This window comes from Cryptosporidium hominis (genome assembly GCF_000006425.1).
Source record: "Cryptosporidium hominis TU502 chromosome 2 CHRO012092, whole genome shotgun sequence".
Classification (NCBI taxonomy): domain Eukaryota; phylum Apicomplexa; class Conoidasida; order Eucoccidiorida; family Cryptosporidiidae; genus Cryptosporidium; species Cryptosporidium hominis.
This window is the reverse complement of record NW_667421.1, coordinates 1-22,122: the sequence shown is the minus strand read 5'-3', so window position 1 is coordinate 22,122 and position 22,122 is coordinate 1. Positions and strand designations below refer to the sequence as shown.

The window sequence follows — 22,122 nt, the reverse complement described above, 5'->3', positions numbered from 1 at the left end:
ATAATAAAAGATTCAAATTGAGATACTGGAGGAATTGAAAGAGAGAAGGAGACTGCGTGTGAGGAAATTCTGGAGAAAGATAGAAGAAAAGGAGGGCCAGGGAGGGAAGTAATATACAAAAAGAGGTTAAAAGGAGAATTTAAGAATAAAAAGAAAGATATCTTAGGAGTGAGAAGTGTTTAGCAGAACAGATTTAGGAGGAGAAAAATAGAGTTTTAGTAGGTGAAAACAGAATATATATATACATATATATATATATATATATATATATATATATATGTATATATATATGTATATAATATATATTAATATATGTACAAATAGAGTAATATGGGAAATTCAGTTCCCTCATCTTCATCATCAGTATCATCAGAAACAGTTAATACGAATAGGAACGGGGCTGAAAATATGAGTAGTCCAATAGGAATAAAGAATTTTGGGAACACGTGTTATATGAATGCTGGGTTACAGTTTATATCAGCAATGGGAATCTTTACGGAAGAGAATTTTGGAGGGATGAAACTTAATAAGAGCTCCTCAGAGGAGGTTTGTAGGTCATTAATATCAATTTTAATTCAGTTAGGAAAACCAAGTAGAATCACAGATGCAATTTCTCCATATCAACTTTTTAAGCAACTTAGACAACAGAACTCTGATCTTTTTAACCAGCATCAACAAGATGCACATGAATTTATTATGTATATTTTGGAAATAATCCATGATGGGACTATTAAACCATGTAATACTCCAAAGCTGTCAAACGAAGATCTTGAGAAATTGAGCAAAAAATCAACTCGACCAGGAAATGTTTTTTGGAATAACCATATGATGAGAAATAATTCGATTTTGAATAATACAATATGTGGACAGTTCAGAAGTAGAATAACTTGTGAGAATTGTGGAAATAATAGTGATACTTTTGATCCTTTTTGGGATATAACATTGGCTCTTCCTGAAGTTTCAGATGATTATGAGAAGATTTCAATTGGGTCTTGCTTTAGAAAGTTTTTTGAGCAACAGAATCTTTTTCACGAAAATGATGAACCAAATTACAATTGTTCCCATTGTAAGAGTGTTGTAAACGCAACAAGATGTATAAATATTTCGCAGTTCCCAAATGTATTGCTTGTAACTTTAAAGAGGTTTAATAACAACGGAGAAAAATGTAATGGGATTGTTTCCTTTAAAACAGCAGGAATAATACTCAAATCTCTTACAGAGATTGGCCACTTCAAGTTAGTAGCAGTGCTTCAACACAATGGAAGTACTCTTTTCCAAGGCCATTATATCTCCTATGTTTTCAAAAAGGAGTTCAACGGATGGTTTAAATTTGATGATGATATAGTCACTTTAGTAGACGATATTCTCGAGGAGGATATTCAGGCTTACTGCCTTCTTTATGTTCTCGAGTCAAAGAGCGCTTTGAACTCCAACTCTGAACAAGCTTATTCTGTGGGCATAAGGAATCAGAGAAATTAGGCCCAGTAGTCTCAAACGCTTACAACTTACTCAAAATTCTATATAGCTGTTATAATTTAATGTTTTTAGTTCCATTTCTTACATGTTATTTTTCATTTTAATCAGTTCTTCCGCAATTATAGATGCTTGCAATAGTTTTGGCGGGTTAAGTTGTTTTTCCAATGCTTGTAGGAGAGTTCAGAAAGTTGCTTTGCTTGTATAAAAGGTGGGGATTTTTTTTGTTTGGTCCTTTTTAGTTTGAAATAGGCAAAAGTTGAAGGTATTTTTTTCTTCTTAGCTGGATTTTGCTGTTGGATTACTTTTGACCAGAAACCTATCAATCTGTTTATCCCCCCCAACAAATCTTTACGAGCCCAGGAAGATTTAAGTAATTTATAAATCACTTAATTTGGAGCTATTGTTTTCTTTAATTAAGACCGGTATAGCTTAATATATCGAAATTATTCAAGGAAAAATGGTAGATGAAGGCTCAAACTCTTCTTTATCTCCATCTTCTAATTCGGAAATTACAAAAATCTCCAATGAATACCATGACCATGGCAGTGGTAAGAAGAGAAGAACATTTAGCAGGGGTAGATTCAGAAAGCCAGGAAGGCATGGAAGCCATAAACCAGATGTAACCGGACTTTCAGCACCAGGAGTTCCGGGGGGTAGTGAACCAGCATCAGTAATTTCAGAACTAGGTGCAGGAAACTCCAAAGGAAGCAAGTCTGAACCAAAGAATAATCGAAATCTTGGGGGAAGAAAAGATTTCAGCAAGTACAGGAACAAGAAGGTTGACCCAAAAAAAGGCAGTTCCAATGCAAAAGAAGGGGTAGGATCTGAATTCAGTAAAAATGGCCGAGGTAATTTCGTAATGACAAAGCCAAAATACAGTTGGAGGAATGAATTTTCCAGACTTAGTAAGCTTTATGGGGCTAATGTTATTGCAGAGGAGTTGGTTTGCGATGAAGATGAAAATAACAAGCCAACTGAAGAGAGAAAGAACAATGAAGTTGATGATTCTTTCAGAAAAACCTCAATAAAGTTGTCTTGCAAATATCAGCCAAGCGATCCAGATTTCCCTTTCTCAAAGCTGAGTGAATATAATATGCAAGATTCCAAGACAGAATCTTCTTCCCCTGAAAAATTTTCAATTTTAATACATATAACCATTCCATCAGGATATCCAAAAGAAAATATCGACCAAGTTGTTTTTGATACTCCAGAATATCAGTATGTGAGTTCCAAGTTTAACGAAGCTTTTCAGGAATGTATTTCAAAATCTTCCTTGACTTTAAATCCAATTTATGAAGCTCTTAAGGCATTTGATAGGAATTTTTCAGAATTAGTTTTAAATGGACTTCCTTCAATAGAATCTATTAATGAATTTATTCTTTTGAACTGGACTCCTGGGGAGCAAAAGCTTCTAGAAGAGGCAATTTGCTATTACAAGTATACAAAGGATGTGAACAAGAAGTGGATTGAGATTGCCAATCATGTTGGTAATGGGAAGACTGTTAAACAGTGCATTGATAGGTATAAGTATTGTAGGTCTTTAGTGGTCAATAAAGAATCAGAGAAAAAAACCAGAATGGGGGAGGAAAGTGATGCACAATACGCCGCCAATGAATCAAAAGTTGAGGATGGACTTCTATATTCAGAAAAGGATGGTTTCGATAAAACACCAGTGGGAGAATTGAGCAGATTAAATTTGATGAATTATGAGAATTTGCTCATTAATGGTTTGGAAATTTTTTCTATCGATTTAATTTTGATCGCAATTCTGAGGCTTCAAATTTATTGCTCAAGATGTAATGAGGTGAATGATTATAAACCAATAAGTATTCCAAGTAACCATGATTTGACTTTAAATAACCAAGACGAAGCAAGGGAATTGACTTTCTTGGATAATTTGGTGTTAGGTAACTCACAAAACTGTAAGAAATGTGGTTTAAAACATTCCATACACTTTTCACCACTAATATGCCATTCTAATGATATAAAAATTGGAAAGATCGAATTTTCTGAATGCTCATTGAGAGATATTTTACCTTCAGATATTCTTGTTTCATGCTCAAACTGCAGCAATTTTCTGAAGATTAGAGAGTTCTTTGTGGGGAAGCAGTATTCAGTGAGCTGTAGGAATTGTTTTAAAGAACTGAAAATTAAGGCAGATGGTTTAATTGTTGGGAATGAAATATTCAACGTTGACAAAAGCACAGATTTTTTGCTTGCTGAATTGAATAATATGAAAAAGTTCAAAAAAAAGATTAATAAGGATTCAAAGCTTCCCACAGCTGTTGGAACCCCTCTTCCTTCAAATGGAACTTGCTCACATTATAAGAAATCCAATCGTTGGAACAGATTTCCCTGCTGTAATAAAGCTTATCCGTGCCATGAGTGTCATGATAAGGATAATCCTGATCATAAGTTTGAATGGGCAAAACAAATGATTTGTGGATTTTGTAGTAGAGAACAGGGATTCTCTGAAAATTGTAAATATTGCCGTGCAAATCTGACAGGTAAATCAGGTAATGCATCTGGAAGATTCTGGGAGGGAGGTAAAGGGTGTAGGAATCCTCTTACTTTGAGTAATCGTGATAGCAGAAAACGAAAGCTGATTTCTCGACAACTCAAAAAGACTTGAATTGATAATGGTTATTAAGATCCAAACACTTATTTTTTTTTTGATTTCTCGACTTTTTGTTTGGCTATAATAAGAATGAAGAAACCAAATATTATACAAATATTCAATGTAATATTTCTTGAATAAACGCGAAAACCATTTCAAATCCGAATTGTAGACTTATTAGCATGAATGTATAATCTTCAAAATTATCCAATATGTATATTAGTATGTGATTTAATAGTAGAATCATTGATAGTATCTTTCTTGAAAAAATAAAGAACAATTTTGCAAGTACTATTACCAATAAGTAATATTCTAGGATACGAGAATATAACTTTTTTCTTATGTTATCAAATGAATTGTTTATTTTCTCAATATAAGATGTTAATTTTGATTGTATATTTTCCAAGATAAATTCAATTTTTCTTGACAAACTTTTTTTCTTATTTCCCATAGAAACTTCTAAGTTTTTCATTAAATTTTCAATATCTTCATCTATCAGTTTAATTTCTGTTCTAACAGATTTTGATAAATGTTGAATATAATTATTTACAGTATCTGTATTTTCAGCTATTTTTCTGTAGGCTAATTGATCAATTGAATATTGTTTATAAAAAATAGACAAAATAACTAACTTAATAGTAAGATTTTTTGAATTGTTTTCAAATTTACTGTTTTCATTTCCAAATTTCATTATACCATAATCACCTAGATTAATTTTTGAAAGTTGATTTACAATCCTCTCAATATCTTCAAGCTCATACTGATTATACCATTTAATGTCATAGTTACTAATTATTGTGCTATTCAAATATGGATAACTTTGATATGCTATAAATTTTTCTCTTATTTTTGATTTTGTATTTTTATTAATTAAATCTATTAATTTTCTTAAGAATATAATATTCTTAGTTCTACCATTAAAGCCAAATATACCATTACTTACACTCTTAGCTGCTTTTAATAAATGAATTAACTCACTTTCTAGAATTATCCAATAACATTTTAATTCTTCTTCTTTTTTAGTAGTACATCGGTCAGTAATTAATATATCTTTTCTTAACTCTTGCACAAAATTTTCAAAAAAATCCAAAAAATTCACTTTACACCTAATTTCACAAACTATTACTACGATTAGCAATGTGAATAACCAAATCTGACTACTTTTGAGCTTTGCATGCATGCCGATATTAATTGTTGTCACCTATTAAAAATGAACAAACAGGCGCCAACATGTACATGCATACATTGAGAGTATTTTTTTGGCCACGTAATAAGGGAGGAAAAAAAAAAAAAAAAAATTAATCCCACACAAATTACAAACTGACATAAAATAATAAAAAAAATATTATAAAGGAGGAGACTCATAAGGAAAGTTTATGTAAAGATATGCCATAGTTGAAGGTTTTGTATATTTTTCAAGTTAATGATTAAATGTTAAAGAGCAATTTGTTAGGATTAAAAAATACACATACACACGTAAATATCAAGCAATAAATAAACTTTTTGAAGAGAAATATAATGAATTGATATAGATGAAATTCATCAAATGTTCAAAAGGGCAGAAGAGAGTGTTATTAATGATAATTTTATTACTAATTTCGTACTACATTTATATTGGAGGCTTTACTTATAGCAAAAGTAATAATTCCAGATATGTAGGAAGATATATACAAGCTTATAGTAAGTGCTTACACGGATATTTTCGAATTCATTGGTTGGAAATACCCAAACTGGCTTTTAAATTAACAAATTTACTTCCATTTGTCAAACGAGGAAGCATTCAGAAACTTTTTGATTGGGGAAATCTCACTAGATTGAATAATGAGGATTTATTATCTACCAAACAAAACAAGAGCTGTAAATACCTTATTATGCTTTTAAACCCATGGGACTTACCAATTGATTGCATTTCTGAGGAATTTTTGGAGGAGAAATTTAATGGTAGTAGCAGCAAATCATCCACATTTATAATGGAGCATAATCTGAATGATAATCCATGGAGGAAAGAACTCTATAGAAGCATTTCGGAAAGGACAAGTAATACTAATTTTTTTGAAGATCATATAACTCTGGCAATGCTCGTAGAAGATTTAGAAAACGAATTGTCGAGTTTAATTATAGGGGAAGGCTTTCTAAAAGAAACGGGAGAGGATTATCTAAATAGATTATTGGATATATCACTAGACTTGGAGTTTAGTGATGGAGAGTGTAAGAGAACTGTCAATATTAAGAGGCTTTGGGAATTTGGCCGTCTATATAACGAATTAAATAAAAACAGTGAATCTTCTAAAGCTGGAGAGTCCAAATACTATAGAGAATTTTTGGCTTTTGTTTATTATAGATGCATTTACGGTGCAGAAGGCTCTAATATATCTAAAAATCTAGAAAAGAATACAAACACTGAACATCTTTTTATTAAGCTTGGAATTAGAGATAAAACTGATTTAAATAAAGGCTCATTCTTTGATGTGGTTGCCTGTTATCAATTAATTCCTATCATTGGAATTGAAGATAATGAGTTAGTTTCTCTTGGAAATCTATGTGGATGGGAGTTTGAGAAAAAAAATTTCTACTCTCAAAATGACATTGATCAGGAAAAAATACACCTTATAAGACAACACATAGTCCAAATCGATGAGATTTATTCAAAGTTAGATATTATTCGGCTGAACAACAAGTATAATCAGAATCTAACTAAAGAAAATGAAATGGAAGACTTTCAGACAAGCTATTTTAACCAAATAATACTTTTGTTGAAGAAGACTACTAGGCAAATAATGATTCAATATACCTTTGTGTCTGAAGAAATCGGCAACTTTATTAATTCTTCAAGGAAATTTGATCAAAGTTTTGAAGCCAAATCCCCAAAAAGCCCTAGTGTCTATCCTATTATACCAACTACTGATCTCAAAAATAATATTTCCAATCATTACAATAAACAAATTTCAGATTCTATCAACTGGAAACAACTCATATCAAGTATAGTTGACAACACACAAAACATCCTGGTGAGGGAACACATCAACACAATGTTAATCAATTTCCTATTCGATGCAATTATTAACATGCTGAATCCCTGGATAAGCTTATTCTATCAGGCAAGTTTTATCATTAATTCTTATCTGAGCATTATATCTTTTCTATTGGTTATAGTAGCGATCCTGGTATGCTTTAACACAATTCCATGCTTCAGAAATGAAAAAGATGAGAAAAAGTCACAAAGTATTTGGTCAAAAGTTTTGAGAATTTACAAGGCTAATGTAATTGTGATATTATTGAATGCAATTCTTATTTTGGGCGGGCTGATTAGGTATTTATATTTGCCTAATGAAATTGAGCTTTTAAACACAAATATAGCAATAATAAAAGCAGTCAATAAGGTATTTAATATTGTACTCTGTCCATGTGTGGTGAATATAATAACATCATTTTCTACAGTTTTTTCAATTTTTCAGTGGCAATTAATATGGATGAGCAGAAAACTCTCGTTTTCGAGCTTAATTAATTTATAATGGTAGATCTAGACTATAAATGGACATGGTAGGAAAATAATATTTTTTCAGAACAATTTTTGCAAGTAAAAAAAAATAGAGGAGAAACCCCTTACTTGCTAGATTTTACATGTACTAGAGAGTTATAGAAGAGAAAAGGAACGAATTAAAAAAAAAGTTTGGAATAAAAAGCAAAATAAAGTATTGAGGATAGATTACATTGGGAGAATAATTGCGATAAGTTGGGAAGAAAAATAAAGGTTTCATGATATATATGTGACTGAACAAGACTATATATTATTGGAATAGTTAATAAACAGGTTTGAAAAGAAAAATTAGTAATATTTAATCCAGGATAAAGTTGCAGGTTAAAAGATTCAAGACACAAAAATACTCACATGATATATATAAATATATGCAAAAAAAGGTAAAAGAGTGATTTGGCTATTTGGAAGTGCTTATTACTCATTTCATATATTTATACATATATATGTATTTATATTTTTATACATATATATGTATAAATATATAATATGTATACATGTATATAAATAGTGAGAAAAATTGAATTAGATTATTGAAACATAATTGGTGAAAATATGGAATCATCAAAGTACAAGCTATTAGAGACAGGATTTTGGAATGAAATGCCATCAAAAATGAAGATAGAATCACCAAAATCCCAAGAAATTAGTGGAGTAAAACAAACAAGTGTTGAGACAATGCATCCAATAATAGGGCAGGATCAATGGACAAATGGTATGGAATGCCTAATAAGTTCAGAAGGAAAAGATGGAAACTCAATTGATTCAAAAGATTTAGATGATAGCGAAAGATTAGTTGTTGGTGGAGTAATTGAACAAAATAAGAACGAAATAATAGGAGGATTGGGTTTGGAATCTTCGGTAATTTCAATGAATAATGGTTTTGGTGGAGGTAATAATGATCCATTAAAAAGCTCGGATGATTTAAGCATAGGATTGTCCCCAAAGAGGTCAAAATGCATGTTGAATGATGATTTAGAGTTGGAGACAGCAATAGCTACAAATGGTAATGGGGTTGCAGGAGGTTCATGTTCAGCAGTAGGGAAATCTTCCCTAAAGTGGAATGGCGGAGGGACAGGTAGTAATAATGGTGGAATAGTGACACCATGTTCAGGCCAAGATAACAGCCATATAGTGACTCCACCACCTCCAATGAACCATTCTTATCGACAACTTGGAAGTATGAATGCTTCAACAATATCAACAACTCCAACTAGAAGTATTCACCACAGTGCGGGGGTAGATGTTGACTTAGATTTGGATGTTGAAATAGATGAAGAGGAGATAGTTGATGATGAGGTAGATTTAAATAACCAAGATGAACCTAATGTTGGTTTGAGTGGAAGCTCTCGGGCTAATAGCGACGTTGGAGGCGGCAGTGGAAATGGAGGAAGTGGCAGTGGGGGATCATTGTTTAGTGGAACTCAGAACGGTATATTCTTCATTAAGAAGAACAATGGAGGTAGTGGAGTTAATAGTCACCACCATCATCACCACAATCAAGGAGGAAGCGGTGGCCAGACAAAGCCAAGTGGAGGATTAGGAGTGACTCAAACGAGCGATCAGTATAAAAGCGGATACAAAGGTGTATCTTGGAATAAAAGGATGCAGAGTTGGCTGGCATTTTGGACTGAAGGTCAAAGACGTAGAAGTAAGACTTTTAACTCTAAGATATATGGGTTTGATGTGGCTAGGAGCGAAGCAATAGCATTTTTGAAGGCAAAGCAAAGCGAATTACAGAGTATTGGTCAGCTTCCAAGTAAGAAATCAATGCAATATATTCGTTCAAACATGGATGAATTATCATCTTTAAAGAGTATGAATGGCATGTATTTATCAAATATGATTTCAGGAAGAAATTTGAATAGTATTGGGAGGCCAAAGTTTGGGGGTATTTTGAAATCGCAGAAAGGAGATATGCTTTGTGATTATGATGATGGACATGAAGGAGCTTCTTTAAGTGGAATTGGAGCAGTAATAGGAAACAATGAAACTAATGAAGGATTAATATTGGATAATTTGTCAGGTACAAATATAGTAAACAATGCTAGTAGTGGTAATAACAGCAACTGCAATAATGGTGGCAACAACAGCGGAAACAAAGTTGGAAGTAATGTTGGGAATAATGGTAATGGAGGAGTTAGCAACAGTATTAGTAATGGAAACGGTGGTAGCAATTTTATTGGAATTAATAGCATTAAGATGGGAGGAGGAAGTAATTTGGGGGGAGATATCACTAATTTGGGGAATATGGGCCATATTCATCCTTTGATAGGGAATAATGATTTAATGAGTTCATTAGAAAATAAGGCACTGATCAACCACAAGTCATTATTTTCATCATATGGGGGAGGACTAGGAGGTGGCGATTCGGGAATGGTTAGTGGCAATAATTTAGTAGAGAAGCTGGGTCTATCAAGAGTGGGCGTGAATGGGGGTGTAGGAACTGGAGGCGGATATGTAGGGATGATATACGATGATACTATGAACGGAGGAGGTATGAGCGGATTGGGAATCATTGGAGGAGGCACAAATGCAGCAGCAGCGGCAGTAGCCGCAGTGGCAGCGGCTTCCACAGGATCATCTTCATCATCTTCTTCATCTCCTTTAACAGTATCAGGATCAACGCCAGGATCATCCATAGTAACATCAACTTCTAATTCAAATTCTGTATCTAATATTGGGCCAAGCACAAGCACTGGAACAGGTACGAGTTCAATTTCGACTTCAAATTCAAATTCAAATTCAAATTCAAGTTCAAATTCAAATTCCTCTACAATACCTATTTTAGGGGGAGGAAATGGTGGATCTGCCCACAATTATTATTCACTTCCAGACTTTAAATCTATGAATCCTACATCATCAATTAATTTTTATAACTCCATGACAGGCGGAGTAGGTGGAGGCCATGGAATTGGGATGGGAATGGGAAACAGGATAATACCAGGAATATCACCAGGAGTGATTCATCCGAAATCAACAGTGGGTGGTGGTGGCAGCAATGTTGGAAATGTTGTTCAAATGGAGACATATGATGATGCAAGTGGATTAAACAAGATAGCTCAGGGATTATTTGTTGGAGGATCTAGTGTAAGTGGTAGTAGCAATCCAGTTGGTGTACTGGGTGGAGGTCATACAAGTTCAGCAGTTACTGGAGTTGGTGGGTTTGCCCAGGGAGCTGCAGGTGGAGGGCAAGGAATAATGAATTTGACTGGAGGAAGTTTGATGGGGAATGTATTAATGATGAGTGGAAATGGAACAAACGGAGGAGGAGCTTCTGGAAATTGTGGTGGAGGGGGAATTGGAGGAGGTTTGGAAGCCAGTAATTCTGTATCATCATCAACAACTGCAACATCTTTACTACAGATGGCCTTGAATACAATTAATGATAATAGTATTAAGATAAATAACTATTTGAACAATGGGGTACAACAGCAGCAGCAACAACAACAAAAACAGCAACAACAGCAACAACAGCAACAACAGCAACAGCAACAACAACAGCAACAGCAACAGCAACAGCAACAAATAAATGGGAATGGACAATTACCAGGAGTGAGATTTGAAGATTCGAAGTTGAAATCTGCGGGGATGGATGAAACCAAACAAATGGTTTTAAATAGTACTTCAAGTAATCATGTCAATAATTTGAATGGTTATTCAGGGGTAGAGTTGAACTCAGGAGGAGCTAGCAAGGGAGGAGGGAGTACTATAATTCATTCTTCTGGTACAAAGCAGATATTTGATGAACATGGCAAAACTGTGTCAATGGGTGGGATTGCTTCATTATCATCTTCCTCTTCCTCTTCAACTTCTTCTCCTGCATCAAATTCTGTTCTTCCAGGTACATCAGGTATTCCAACTCCTTCAACTGTGGCGTCATTGTTACCATCATTAACATCACCATTATCAACATCTCAACATCAAAATCTTCAGCAAAAAAAACAGCAAATTCACCAGAATAATCATCAGCAATCTTCAGCTATGGTATCATCAATTTCTCCTACATCTCAATCTTCTCAATTGGTATCTCAGACCCCATCTTCGTCATCTTCATCGTCATCCTCCACTACTGCTAATAATAATACTTCAAAATCAATTATGGAAGGAGATAATAATAATGGTGGTATTAGTGACAATACTATTGGAAATGAAGGATGGTCAGATGTATTTCAGTACAATAAATTGGTTAGTAATTCAATGAATTACACAATAAGTAGTTTGAATGGAGGAGGAATATGTGGAAACAATGATAAAGGAATTGGAGGAAGTATAACTACATCTGAGATCAATAATACTCTAGGGAATTCGAATCTTTTAAATGCAGTGAGTATATTTGACAGTAAAATGGGGGGTGAGAAAGCTGAAAAATGAAGGATTAGAATAAAAACATTCTCATGATAATAATTATCATTATCTTTAATTAATAGATAATAATAATTTAGCCAAGGCAAGTTTCAATCTTATTTCTAATGGTCTTGAGGTTATCTTTAGGGAGGAATTTGATTTCAGTAAAGTTCTGAATGGGATGAATAATAATAAGTTTATTATTGAAAAGTAATAAAATATAAAAATGAATTATCTTTTTTATTCAACTTACTTGAAAAGGAAAAGAATGTTTATTGGTATTATTGGAGAAAATAAATGAGTCTAGATCCCAGTATCCAAATTCAAAGAGTAAGGTTTTAAAATAATGAGCAATTCCTTCTTCAGATAAGCAATTATGTGCAAAGTTAGAGGTGATTTTTGAGATATTACTTGAGATTTGGGGATTCTCCAAGATTAAATTAACCTATAAAATTTAGGAAGTTAATGAAAGAGATGATATTTGTGGACCAATATTGAAATATAATAATAATAATAATTATTATTATATTATTTAGTAATGAAAATGGAGTTTATGGGATTATTTGTGAGATTAATATATTCCATATATCCTCTAATATATCCTAAAACTTTCTCCATTTATTGAAATGAAGAGTAGAATTAATTGGAAGAAGAAGATTTCTTTTTGTTTCTTCAACTCCCAGCTCTCAATTCTCATATTCATTTCTCTATATTATTATTTTTATTAATTCCAATAATATTGAGAAAATCGTCCAACAAAAGATTAGGATTTGGCTAACTTACATTCAATAAGATATCACTGATATTATTAAATTTGAAAAAGAGACGGTTTTTCTTGAATAAAAGATCATAGAATTGGTGTGAGTAATAAGATCTAATATTTTGGAAGATCATTGTTCCTGAAAGAAATTTAAGAGAAAGTTTAAAAGTAAATATTATGGATGAAATAAAAATTATATTTAACTTACCAGTAAGCATAAGCATTCTAAGTCTATTAGACCAAGGACCGACTCCAGATAGATCTAAAGAGAATTTACTAGATATTAATCTGTTGATCCAGTCTATAAAAGATATCGATTCTTTTCTACAAATGAATTTTGAATCGCATAATGTAAGTTTCTCAAGTAAATTGGCTCTATTTTCACAAGAGATTTTGTTTGAATCAGATATAAATACGTGATTTGAAATATTTCCATTATGAAAATTATTATGGTATATTTCATTATATATATTACAAGAAAGATCAAGTCTGGATGTATCTGTATATCTTCCAATAAAGAATAGAGTATTATTTTTAAGATTCCATAAATCTTTATTATTATTTAGATATTCATTCGAAATAAAAGATCTTGCAATAAGTTCATTATTATCAAGATGATTAACATATGGAATAGAAGCAAAATCCCATGAGTTTGAGTTTGATGATATTGAAAGTATAAGACCACTAGAATTTGGTGAGTTTTTAGGATTGAATTGACAAATACAATGAAGATGATTGAATAGTTTAAACATATCTCTTTTTTTTAATTTATCAAAAATGGATGTAAATATGGAATTATTATTTTGAAAGAAACAAGGAATATAACACTTTATTCTTCCATAACACATTATTTCTGGAATATGATAACGAGATAATATTGAAATAATTTGTTTAACAAAATTGTTAATTATTTCACATATTGTATATGTTGTGAGATGATTATTGATTAAACTTGAAAATATGGTACCATTATTTTGATGATAATTCTGATCATCATTTTGAATTATAGATTGATAATTATTATTTTGGTTTTGATAACGATAATAGTTAAAAGAAAGAAAGTAACTTTTGGATATAGAAGAAGAATAAAAGGAAAAGTTTGAGGATTGATTGGTTACATTAACTGTAGAATCTTCACAAATGTTCATATTACTATTGTTATTACTATTATCATTATTATAAGAGATTAAGGTTGAAAGAGAATTACATTTACTATTAAATTGTTGCTGAGGTTTTAAAAATACATGGTGAATTTCTGTTGTGTTTGAGAGTAGGAATTGCATTTGTTTGGAGAATTTAGAATTTAAGATGCATTTTTCAATATGAAGTGTATCATTTTTGTAAATATGAAATGGCATAGATTTCCAGATTATAGGGCAATCATCATAATGTATGAGCAAATCTAAATATCTTATATGATTATTATACTTTAAAGAGTTATTTTCGTTATTGTTTTCATTTTCTTCTATGCTAATTTTTTGAATTGCTTTAAATATATATTTAATAGTATGATTAATATCTCTGATCTTTAATTGTTTTAATTTACTTACTTTAGGTATACGTTGATCTGGAATACATGAAATAATTGGTTCAAATTCGAGTATTTTACGATTTATTGGATCAAAAATATATTTAAAACGTAGTTTAATCATTGTAATATCATCATTTATAGTAGTATATGATAAGTACTTAATCATTTCTTCAATTTGAAATGAAGGGCCCAATATTAATGATTTGGAATGATTAGATGAATTAATAATAGAACTAGTTTTGTATTTTGAAATTAAAGATTTTACACCTTTTTTCCAGTAATTTTGACATAATTTTGAAAAGTTATTTTTTTGATGATCTTGAAATGATTTAATGATTTCAGGTAAATTATTAAATATTTGAAAAATATTTTCATCATTTTTTTCAAAAATCTGTTCGGATTCAAAAAAAATATTAGGATTACTATCTTCGTTTTGAATTAATTTAGCATCTTCTTTTTCAAGTAGAACTTGCTGATTTATTTGTTTAATGAGCTTGTTTTTATGATCATTATCATTTTTAAATTCTGTAATAATGTAACAAATTATACATAGCAATACTAAAGAATGTATAAATAGAGCAACAAGTCTTATTCGAATCATATTAAATAAATTCTAAAAAGATTCCAATTGAGTTACTTTAAACATGATAAAGTTAGAGTTTCATTATTTGGTTAATTAATAGAAGAAATTAAATAGGATGGGTAAATTGATTATTATTTTTTCTTTTCTTTCTTCTTGATTTATCCTCTAATATTTTCTCTTGCTTCTTCTTCCTTAATTTTCTTTTAACAGTAAATACTCTAATCTATTTTGTTTCTTGTTTTTACTCCGCTTTTATAGTTTTTATTCACAATTTTTTCTTTTCTTTTCTTTTATTCTTCTCTATACCGGTCTTGAGATTCCCCACAGTCAAAATTGCATCACGTGCATTTGGCGCCGGCGGGCAATGCATTATTTTATATTTTGTAAAATATAAAGTCATGTATATAAAAGACCGCATGAAGGATAATTTAATTAATAAAAAGAAAATCAATTAGTGACTGTTTAGGAATGAAAAGGAAAAAAAAGTTAATAAAAGAAAATAATATAAGAAAAGTATTTGAATAAAGAAAGAAATTTGATGTTTTTGATGAGGTGAATGAGAAAAGGAGAGAGGAATGGGTGAATGGGGGGGGGGGGGGAGGAGGGATAAGAACATGCAAGCACCCTTTATTTAAATGGGAAAAGCTAGAAAAAGAGATAAATTAAGTAAACACAAAAATCTACAGTTTTCTATCTTAATTGTTAATATTTTCTTTTAGTAAATTTATATCTTCTCTTCCTTTGTAATAATATGTAAACTATTTATATTTTTTTTTAATATAACATTTTTTTTTCTGAATATAAAATATTTTTACAAGAACTTTTGGCGGGAAATCATGTAAAGCCAAATTATTATTATAGTTAATGATTGAATGTTCCATTAGGAGTAGGAATGGGATTGTTTAAATATTAAATATATATAAATATTTGAATAAATAAAAAGAGTGTAGAAGAACCAAAATATAATTATGAATAAGAAGATATGAATGAATCATTACATGTTAGGGAAAAAATGGAAGTAAATAAAGAAGAAGATGAAAAGAAAAAAGTAATAAATGAACCAATAATGAAGGTAAATGAGAGTCAAGAAGATTCTGTGAATAAGAATAAGAAAAAATTAGAATATAAAAAATTACAAAATAAGTTAAAAAAGCAAAGAAACAAGGAAAACCGAAAGAAAAGAAAGTCAGAACAAGTGGGGAATCAATATAAGGATTTGTTAAAAACAGATGAGAAAAGATTAGCGAATAATATTAGTAATAGAGAAGAAGAAGAGGAAGAAGAAGAAGAAGATATAGTTTTTAAAATTCAAGAAAATGATGAGTTGAAAAAGATGTTTGGAGAATCTTGCAAACTTTTGATTGGTTTGGATCACGAAAACATACTAGAGGAAAAGGAGAAATATACAGATGAAAACATTGAAGATGACGAAAATAGTGAAAATAACGGAAATAGCGAAAATGATGAAAATAATGAAAGTAAAAAGTCTGTTATTACCTTTCGAGATGGTAATGAAGGAATAAATATGAAACTATTAATGGAAGAAGAAGAAGAGGAAAGGGAAGAAATAGAAAAAAGAAGAAAACGTGAATTCTTGAAAGAAATGAAAAATAGAAATAATGGAGTAATTGGTAAAATGACAGTTAAAGAGTTAAAAGAAAAAACAAATCATCCAGAATTAGTTGAAATTTGGGATACAACAGCTGGAGATCCAGAATTTCTTGTATATTTAAAAAGTTGTCTAGGATCAGTCAGAATTCCACATCATTGGAATTCTAAAAGAAGATATTTACAAGGAAAAAAGGGTTTAGAAAGACCCCCATATAAACTTCCACATTTTATTGAAGAAACTAAGATTGCTGAAATTAGAGCTTTATTACTTGAAGAAGAAAGTAAAATGACAATGAAACAAAAACAAAGAAGAAAGATACGACCAAAACTTAATAGAATGGATATTGACTATCAAGTTTTGCATGATGCTTTCTTCATATATTCAACTAAACCACATTTAACACAATTTGGAGATTTATATTATGAAGGAAAAGAATTTGAATTCAAATTTAAAAATATACGTCCTGGAAAACTTTCACAACGTCTTAAAGATGCTTTAGGAATGCAACCTAATTGGCCTCCTCCATGGTTGGTTAGAATGCAAAAGTATGGGCCTCCCCCTTCATATCCTTATTTAAGAGTACCTGGTGTTAATTCTCAAATTCCTAATGGTTGTGAATTTGGATTTAGACCAGGTGAATGGGGGAAACCTCCTCTTGATGATCATGGAAAACCTATTTGGGGTCTATTACCACCAATTGAGGATGATGATTCTAATAATTCAAAAAATACCAATAATTTATATTCTTCCACTTTTGATTATTGGGGAGAAGTTGAATATGACCAATTTGATGATATTGAAAAGTCTGATGATAATCAACAAGTTGAAGTTAAAGAAAAACAAAATCATTCTACAAACATTCTTACTAAAAATACAAGTGTTAATATTACTAATGAAATTTCAAATATTTCAAGAACTAATAACACTGGTAACTATTCACAATTGGTTGAAAATCATACTGAAGAAAATAACAATACTTCAATTTTTGTTACTTCTAATCCTTTCTTATTCACTCAAAATCAAACCATTATTAGAGATAATCACAAAATTGGTAATGATAGTCAAGCTGATCAATCTCAAAAACAACCATTATACACAATACTTGAAAGAAATGAAATAAAAATGGATAATAATTCCATCTTTCCATCATCATATACCTATAATTATAAATAGGGAATAATCTGATATTTATTAATTAATCAATTTAAGTTCATTAAAATTTGAATTTCTTGTTTTAATTCTTTAATCTTTGCTTTCTTATCAAAAATGGATGCAAGGTTGTCAATTATTCTATGGGATGTTGTTAAGCATAATTCAAGCATTTCCTCAAGCCTCTCAATTGTTAAGTTATTTTTACCTTGTAATTTATCCAGTTCTTCTTTAGTTATTAAAAACGGTACATGTGTCTGTCTAAGGAATTTCAAGCCTGCAAAACTAGTCAATACTTCTATAAGTTCTTCCTTCAATTCTTCAACACTTAATGCCGAGAATTGAAGGGTAAATAATAAAGGACATTCAAGGATAAGGATTGAAAGTAGATCATCAATAGAAGCTTTAATATCAGCAATAACGCTCTTAAAATTCTGGATCTCGACAGTTTTTTCGGATTTCAATCGTAATTTCACGGCAGGATCTTTAATTTTAGATAATGGATGTTGAGTAGTAGTACTAGTAATCTGTTCCTTGGAATCTTTAGGAGATTGACTTCTAGATCTAGAGCCACTTCTAGATCTGGAGCCACTTCTGGATCTAGAAGTAGTTCTAGATTTGGAGTCTCTTCTAGATTTGGAATCTTTTCTAGATTTAGAATCTTTTCTAGAATTGGAGTCTCTTCTTGCGGAACAACTATCTTCCAGTAGATTGCTGGGACCTGGTCTTTCTCTATGATTCCCGATAGAAGAACAGAGACAGCCTACTCTGAATGTTCTGGAACCACAGTTTTTACAAAAATTCGAGGTAGGAGCTGAAGCTTTAATTTTCAAGAATGAGAAACTTTCAAAATATTGGACGTATTTAAACTCATAATTTTTGTACGGACTTTTAATAAAAGAAGAATTACTATTAAATATACCAATGAATGCAAGAATAAATAAGGGAATACGTAAAAACATAGTTAATGAATTAAAACTTCAAAAGTAATAATAAAAAAGATAATTAAACTCAAAATATGAAATAAAAATAATCAGGATCTTTAAAAAAACTTGCTTTGCTTCTTAGTTGTAGGGGATGAAGAAAATGTAATATTATTACTTTATCAATTGCTTGTTGACTTTTCTTAAAAGATACACATTAACATTAGATTAGCAATGTATGACAAATATATATAAAATATATATTGATTTATTTCCTTCCGTTACACAGATAATTAAAATAAATATTATTTGTACACAGCAAAATAATAAACAATTAAACGAGTATTTTCATCGATACCCTCTTTTTCTCTTTTTTTCACCTTTATTTTGTGAAATTGCATTAATACACAGTTACCGCTCAACTGTGGCGCCAATTATTTTAAATGATTTATTTATAGATATATTAATATAAAGGAGCAATTATAGTTGAATAAAAAATATAAGAGAAGAAAAGAATAACATAGTAAAGTATAGAGGTTTTTTTCTTTAAAAAATATTTTATAATTATTTCAAATAAACCAAGCAAAAAAAGAAATATAGGAAAAGAATATGTATAATTTATATAAATATATATCAAAATAAAAAAAATGAATAAATATTTAGGCGGGTAATGCATGCAAAAATAAGAGCGATGAAACGAATAAATAATGTGGGAAGAGAAATAAAATAGATAAATAAACAAAATATTTAAAATTGGTATATTTAAAGAAAGTAAATAAAAAAGACTAGATTTTTTTCACAATTTCTCAATAACATTAAAAAAAAATGGTTGGATGAACTTGGCTTTGAAATAGCGTTGAATATTGCCATACAAATATGATTAAAGGTATAAAGAAATGCATATGTACTATATAACTGAAATATATAAAGAAATCCCAAGAAATGGAATATTAATTGATAAGTGGTTATTTACTCAGATACTTTATTTCTTTTCTGAGTTGTCCGATTTTCAGCTTTGATTCAATATAGGTTTCTGCATTATTTAGAAGCATAGTTACAATTTGTTTGCAATGTTTACGCTTTTCTTCCAGTTCTTCCAAAGATAACCCAGCAATGACATTCCTTGATAAAACTTCCGTGATACTCAAAATTTCAGGAATAATTTCGTTATTTGAGGATTTGCTGTTAGCCAAATCTGACCATAATTCTAATAAAAGTTCCGAAAGCTCCGAATCAAGTAAATTAGAAAAGCTTTCAGATAAGAATAGTCGACAATCTCTAACAAATGCAGAGAATAAATGTTGGTTTGAAGACTTAATATCTAAACAAGATTCTTTGTAACTTCTAATAATGGAGATTCTGGCTTCAATCGAAGACAATTTTTGTTCTTCTGATAGCTCAAGGTGGCTAAGTAACGACTCTGATGGCGCTTGTTCTTCCTGTTGGTTTTCTTCATGAGAATAAGCACTAGTACTAGGGCTTTCGCCACCACTAGTACTGTTAGAGTTTTTATTGTAGCTCCTACTTCTACCCCTACTCCTACCCCTACTTCTGGCCCTGCCCCCAGTCCTGCTCCTAGTCCTGCTCCTAGTCCTATTTCTGCTCACATTCTTGCTCCTGCCCCTGTTTCTACTTGTACTCCTGCTTACATTTCTACTCGTACTCCTATCCCTGTTTCTACTCGTACTTCTATCCCTGTTTCTACTTGTACTTCTGCTTACATTTCGACTTTTACTCCTAAACCTGGTTGCATTTCTACTTCCACTCCTATTCCTACTTGCACTTCTACTTGTGTTCCTGCTAGTTTTATTTTTACTTGTACCTTTGTCTCTACTGCTACTTCCCCTAGTAGTGGTTCTTCTATTTCTAGTTCTACTTCTTCCTCTTTCCTCAAAGTTAGAAGGCTTGGGCGAGTAATTTCGAAAATGAAATCCCACTATTCCTAAAGAATGATGGGCAGCGTTTAAGGAACTTTCTCTACGATTATTTTTATCATTGCTTGCAGCTCGGCTTTCACCTAAGTTATTACTTCTAGATCTGTAACTAGAATTGGAACTGGATCTACTGTTATTTCTGCTGTTATCTCTGCTACTATCTCTGCCAGTTTCACTTGTATTTGGAGAGCTTAAATGTGAATGTCTATGAATATTACATGTAAAATCAGCAGAATCCGAATCAGAGCTGGAATCACAATTGCAAATTTTATTTCTATTAGGCGAAGGAGCATTTGCTTGAAGTTTCAGTATAGAAATTCCTATAAATTGAGAATTTCTTTTTTCTTCTATTAATTTAAAGGTTTCAAATAAACAAACCCTATTAGAAAAAAATGAATTAAAAAAAAACTGATATATTATAAAGAACACCAAAAGTAATAATTTCATCATTTATGTTCCAATTAATTCACAATCTTTTAATTATCCAATTTATTATACAAATTTTATTTGATTTTTCTCAATAAACACAAAAATAACCACAAGAAAATTAATACGAAATTATTGTGTAAAAGCAATAGTAATTTCTTTTTATAAAAAACTATTATCGTTACCCAATTGAATTTCCCACAAAAAAGATAACCCCAGTCTTTCATTTACATTTATTCACAAAAAAAATTAAAGTCTATATAGAGTTATATTCTCTTCAATCTAAGTATTTTTAAGTACCATTAATTATTTATTACTATTTAATATCCATAGATTCTTTATTACCTTTCTTTTTTCCAGTTAAGAATCTTGTCAAATTAATTAATTACAAGCTGAATATATTAATATATATATATATATATATATATATTAATATATATTAATATATTATTGCAAGAAAAGAATACAAACTATTATTCATAAGTATTGCTACTATTATACTTATGATAGTTGGTATACTTAATTTTTATTAGGAAAAAAAAAATTATTTTGAGACTAATTATTAATGTGATAGTCGCGAGAGACACTCACAGTTATTCACAAAAAACTACAAGTTCTTAAAAATTTGTCAATTTCCCCCCACACATACTTTCTGAGTTTTAATCATAAGTACCTGCAAAAAATAATTTTGTTTCTATTGATATCTAAAAACAGAAAGCCAACAATTTCTATCAGAATTCTCTATGCTTCTAATCAAAAAAAAAGAAAGAAAAAAATTACTTTCAATAGAGTTTTCTCTATAACATGCTTTGCCCGCCCCCACTATTTTTTTATATGCAATTTTTATTAATATAAATAAATATATATATTTGTATATTTGTACACGTGTATAATAATTACTAAAATATACATGCAATTAAAATTGTCCACATTATATATATTTGTAATATGCCATTAATACCGGTATGTGCAAGTATTAAGTTTTTACATGCATGCACGCACGCACTTGCAAAAAAGTTTACAATAGTTCATTTATTAGTAGGAATTTTTCTTAATCCATGAATTAATTGAGTATAAAACTTCCAAAATTTTGAAAAAAATTAAATAATTGATTTTTATTGATCACTATTTATAACATAAATAAATATGTGCGCTAGAAATTATTAAAAAAAAAAAAATTTTTTTGGCAAATTTTGGAAATAGCGCAAAGTGGGAGGATGTGTAAATTA

At 30.5% G+C, this 22,122-nt stretch overlaps 9 protein-coding genes across 9 annotated transcripts; 5 read left to right on the top strand and 4 right to left on the bottom strand.

The window, feature by feature from the left end:
* The first annotated feature begins 330 nt into the window (after positions 1-330).
* On the top strand, positions 331-1,479 carry Chro.20366 (ubiquitin specific protease 66). Its single annotated transcript, XM_662703.1, has 1 exon — positions 331-1,479. One exon carries the CDS (start codon positions 331-333, stop codon positions 1,477-1,479), a length of 1,149 nt encoding a protein of 382 aa, XP_667795.1.
* Positions 1,480-1,933: 454 nt separating this feature from the next.
* Positions 1,934-4,108, top strand: Chro.20367 (hypothetical protein). The annotated part of the gene is made up of 1 exon (XM_662702.1): positions 1,934-4,108. One exon carries the CDS (start codon positions 1,934-1,936, stop codon positions 4,106-4,108), a length of 2,175 nt encoding a protein of 724 aa, XP_667794.1.
* A 103-nt stretch (positions 4,109-4,211) lies between these two features.
* Chro.20368 (hypothetical protein) lies at positions 4,212-5,273 on the bottom strand. Its single annotated transcript, XM_662701.1, has 1 exon — positions 4,212-5,273. The coding sequence occupies one exon, from the start codon at positions 5,271-5,273 to the stop codon at positions 4,212-4,214; it is 1,062 nt and encodes a 353-aa protein (XP_667793.1).
* Positions 5,274-5,625: 352 nt separating this feature from the next.
* On the top strand, positions 5,626-7,605 carry Chro.20369 (hypothetical protein). Its single annotated transcript, XM_662700.1, has 1 exon — positions 5,626-7,605. The coding sequence occupies one exon, from the start codon at positions 5,626-5,628 to the stop codon at positions 7,603-7,605; it is 1,980 nt and encodes a 659-aa protein (XP_667792.1).
* A 578-nt stretch (positions 7,606-8,183) lies between these two features.
* Positions 8,184-12,002, top strand: Chro.20370 (hypothetical protein). Its single annotated transcript, XM_662699.1, has 1 exon — positions 8,184-12,002. One exon carries the CDS (start codon positions 8,184-8,186, stop codon positions 12,000-12,002), a length of 3,819 nt encoding a protein of 1,272 aa, XP_667791.1.
* A 747-nt stretch (positions 12,003-12,749) lies between these two features.
* Chro.20371 (hypothetical protein) lies at positions 12,750-14,867 on the bottom strand. Its single annotated transcript, XM_662698.1, has 1 exon — positions 12,750-14,867. One exon carries the CDS (start codon positions 14,865-14,867, stop codon positions 12,750-12,752), a length of 2,118 nt encoding a protein of 705 aa, XP_667790.1.
* Positions 14,868-15,831: 964 nt separating this feature from the next.
* Positions 15,832-17,634, top strand: Chro.20372 (spliceosome associated protein-like). The annotated part of the gene is made up of 1 exon (XM_662697.1): positions 15,832-17,634. One exon carries the CDS (start codon positions 15,832-15,834, stop codon positions 17,632-17,634), a length of 1,803 nt encoding a protein of 600 aa, XP_667789.1.
* Positions 17,635-17,660: 26 nt separating this feature from the next.
* Positions 17,661-18,572, bottom strand: Chro.20373 (hypothetical protein). The annotated part of the gene is made up of 1 exon (XM_662696.1): positions 17,661-18,572. One exon carries the CDS (start codon positions 18,570-18,572, stop codon positions 17,661-17,663), a length of 912 nt encoding a protein of 303 aa, XP_667788.1.
* A 926-nt stretch (positions 18,573-19,498) lies between these two features.
* On the bottom strand, positions 19,499-20,917 carry Chro.20375 (hypothetical protein). The annotated part of the gene is made up of 1 exon (XM_662695.1): positions 19,499-20,917. The coding sequence occupies one exon, from the start codon at positions 20,915-20,917 to the stop codon at positions 19,499-19,501; it is 1,419 nt and encodes a 472-aa protein (XP_667787.1).
* Positions 20,918-22,122: the final 1,205 nt, after the last annotated feature.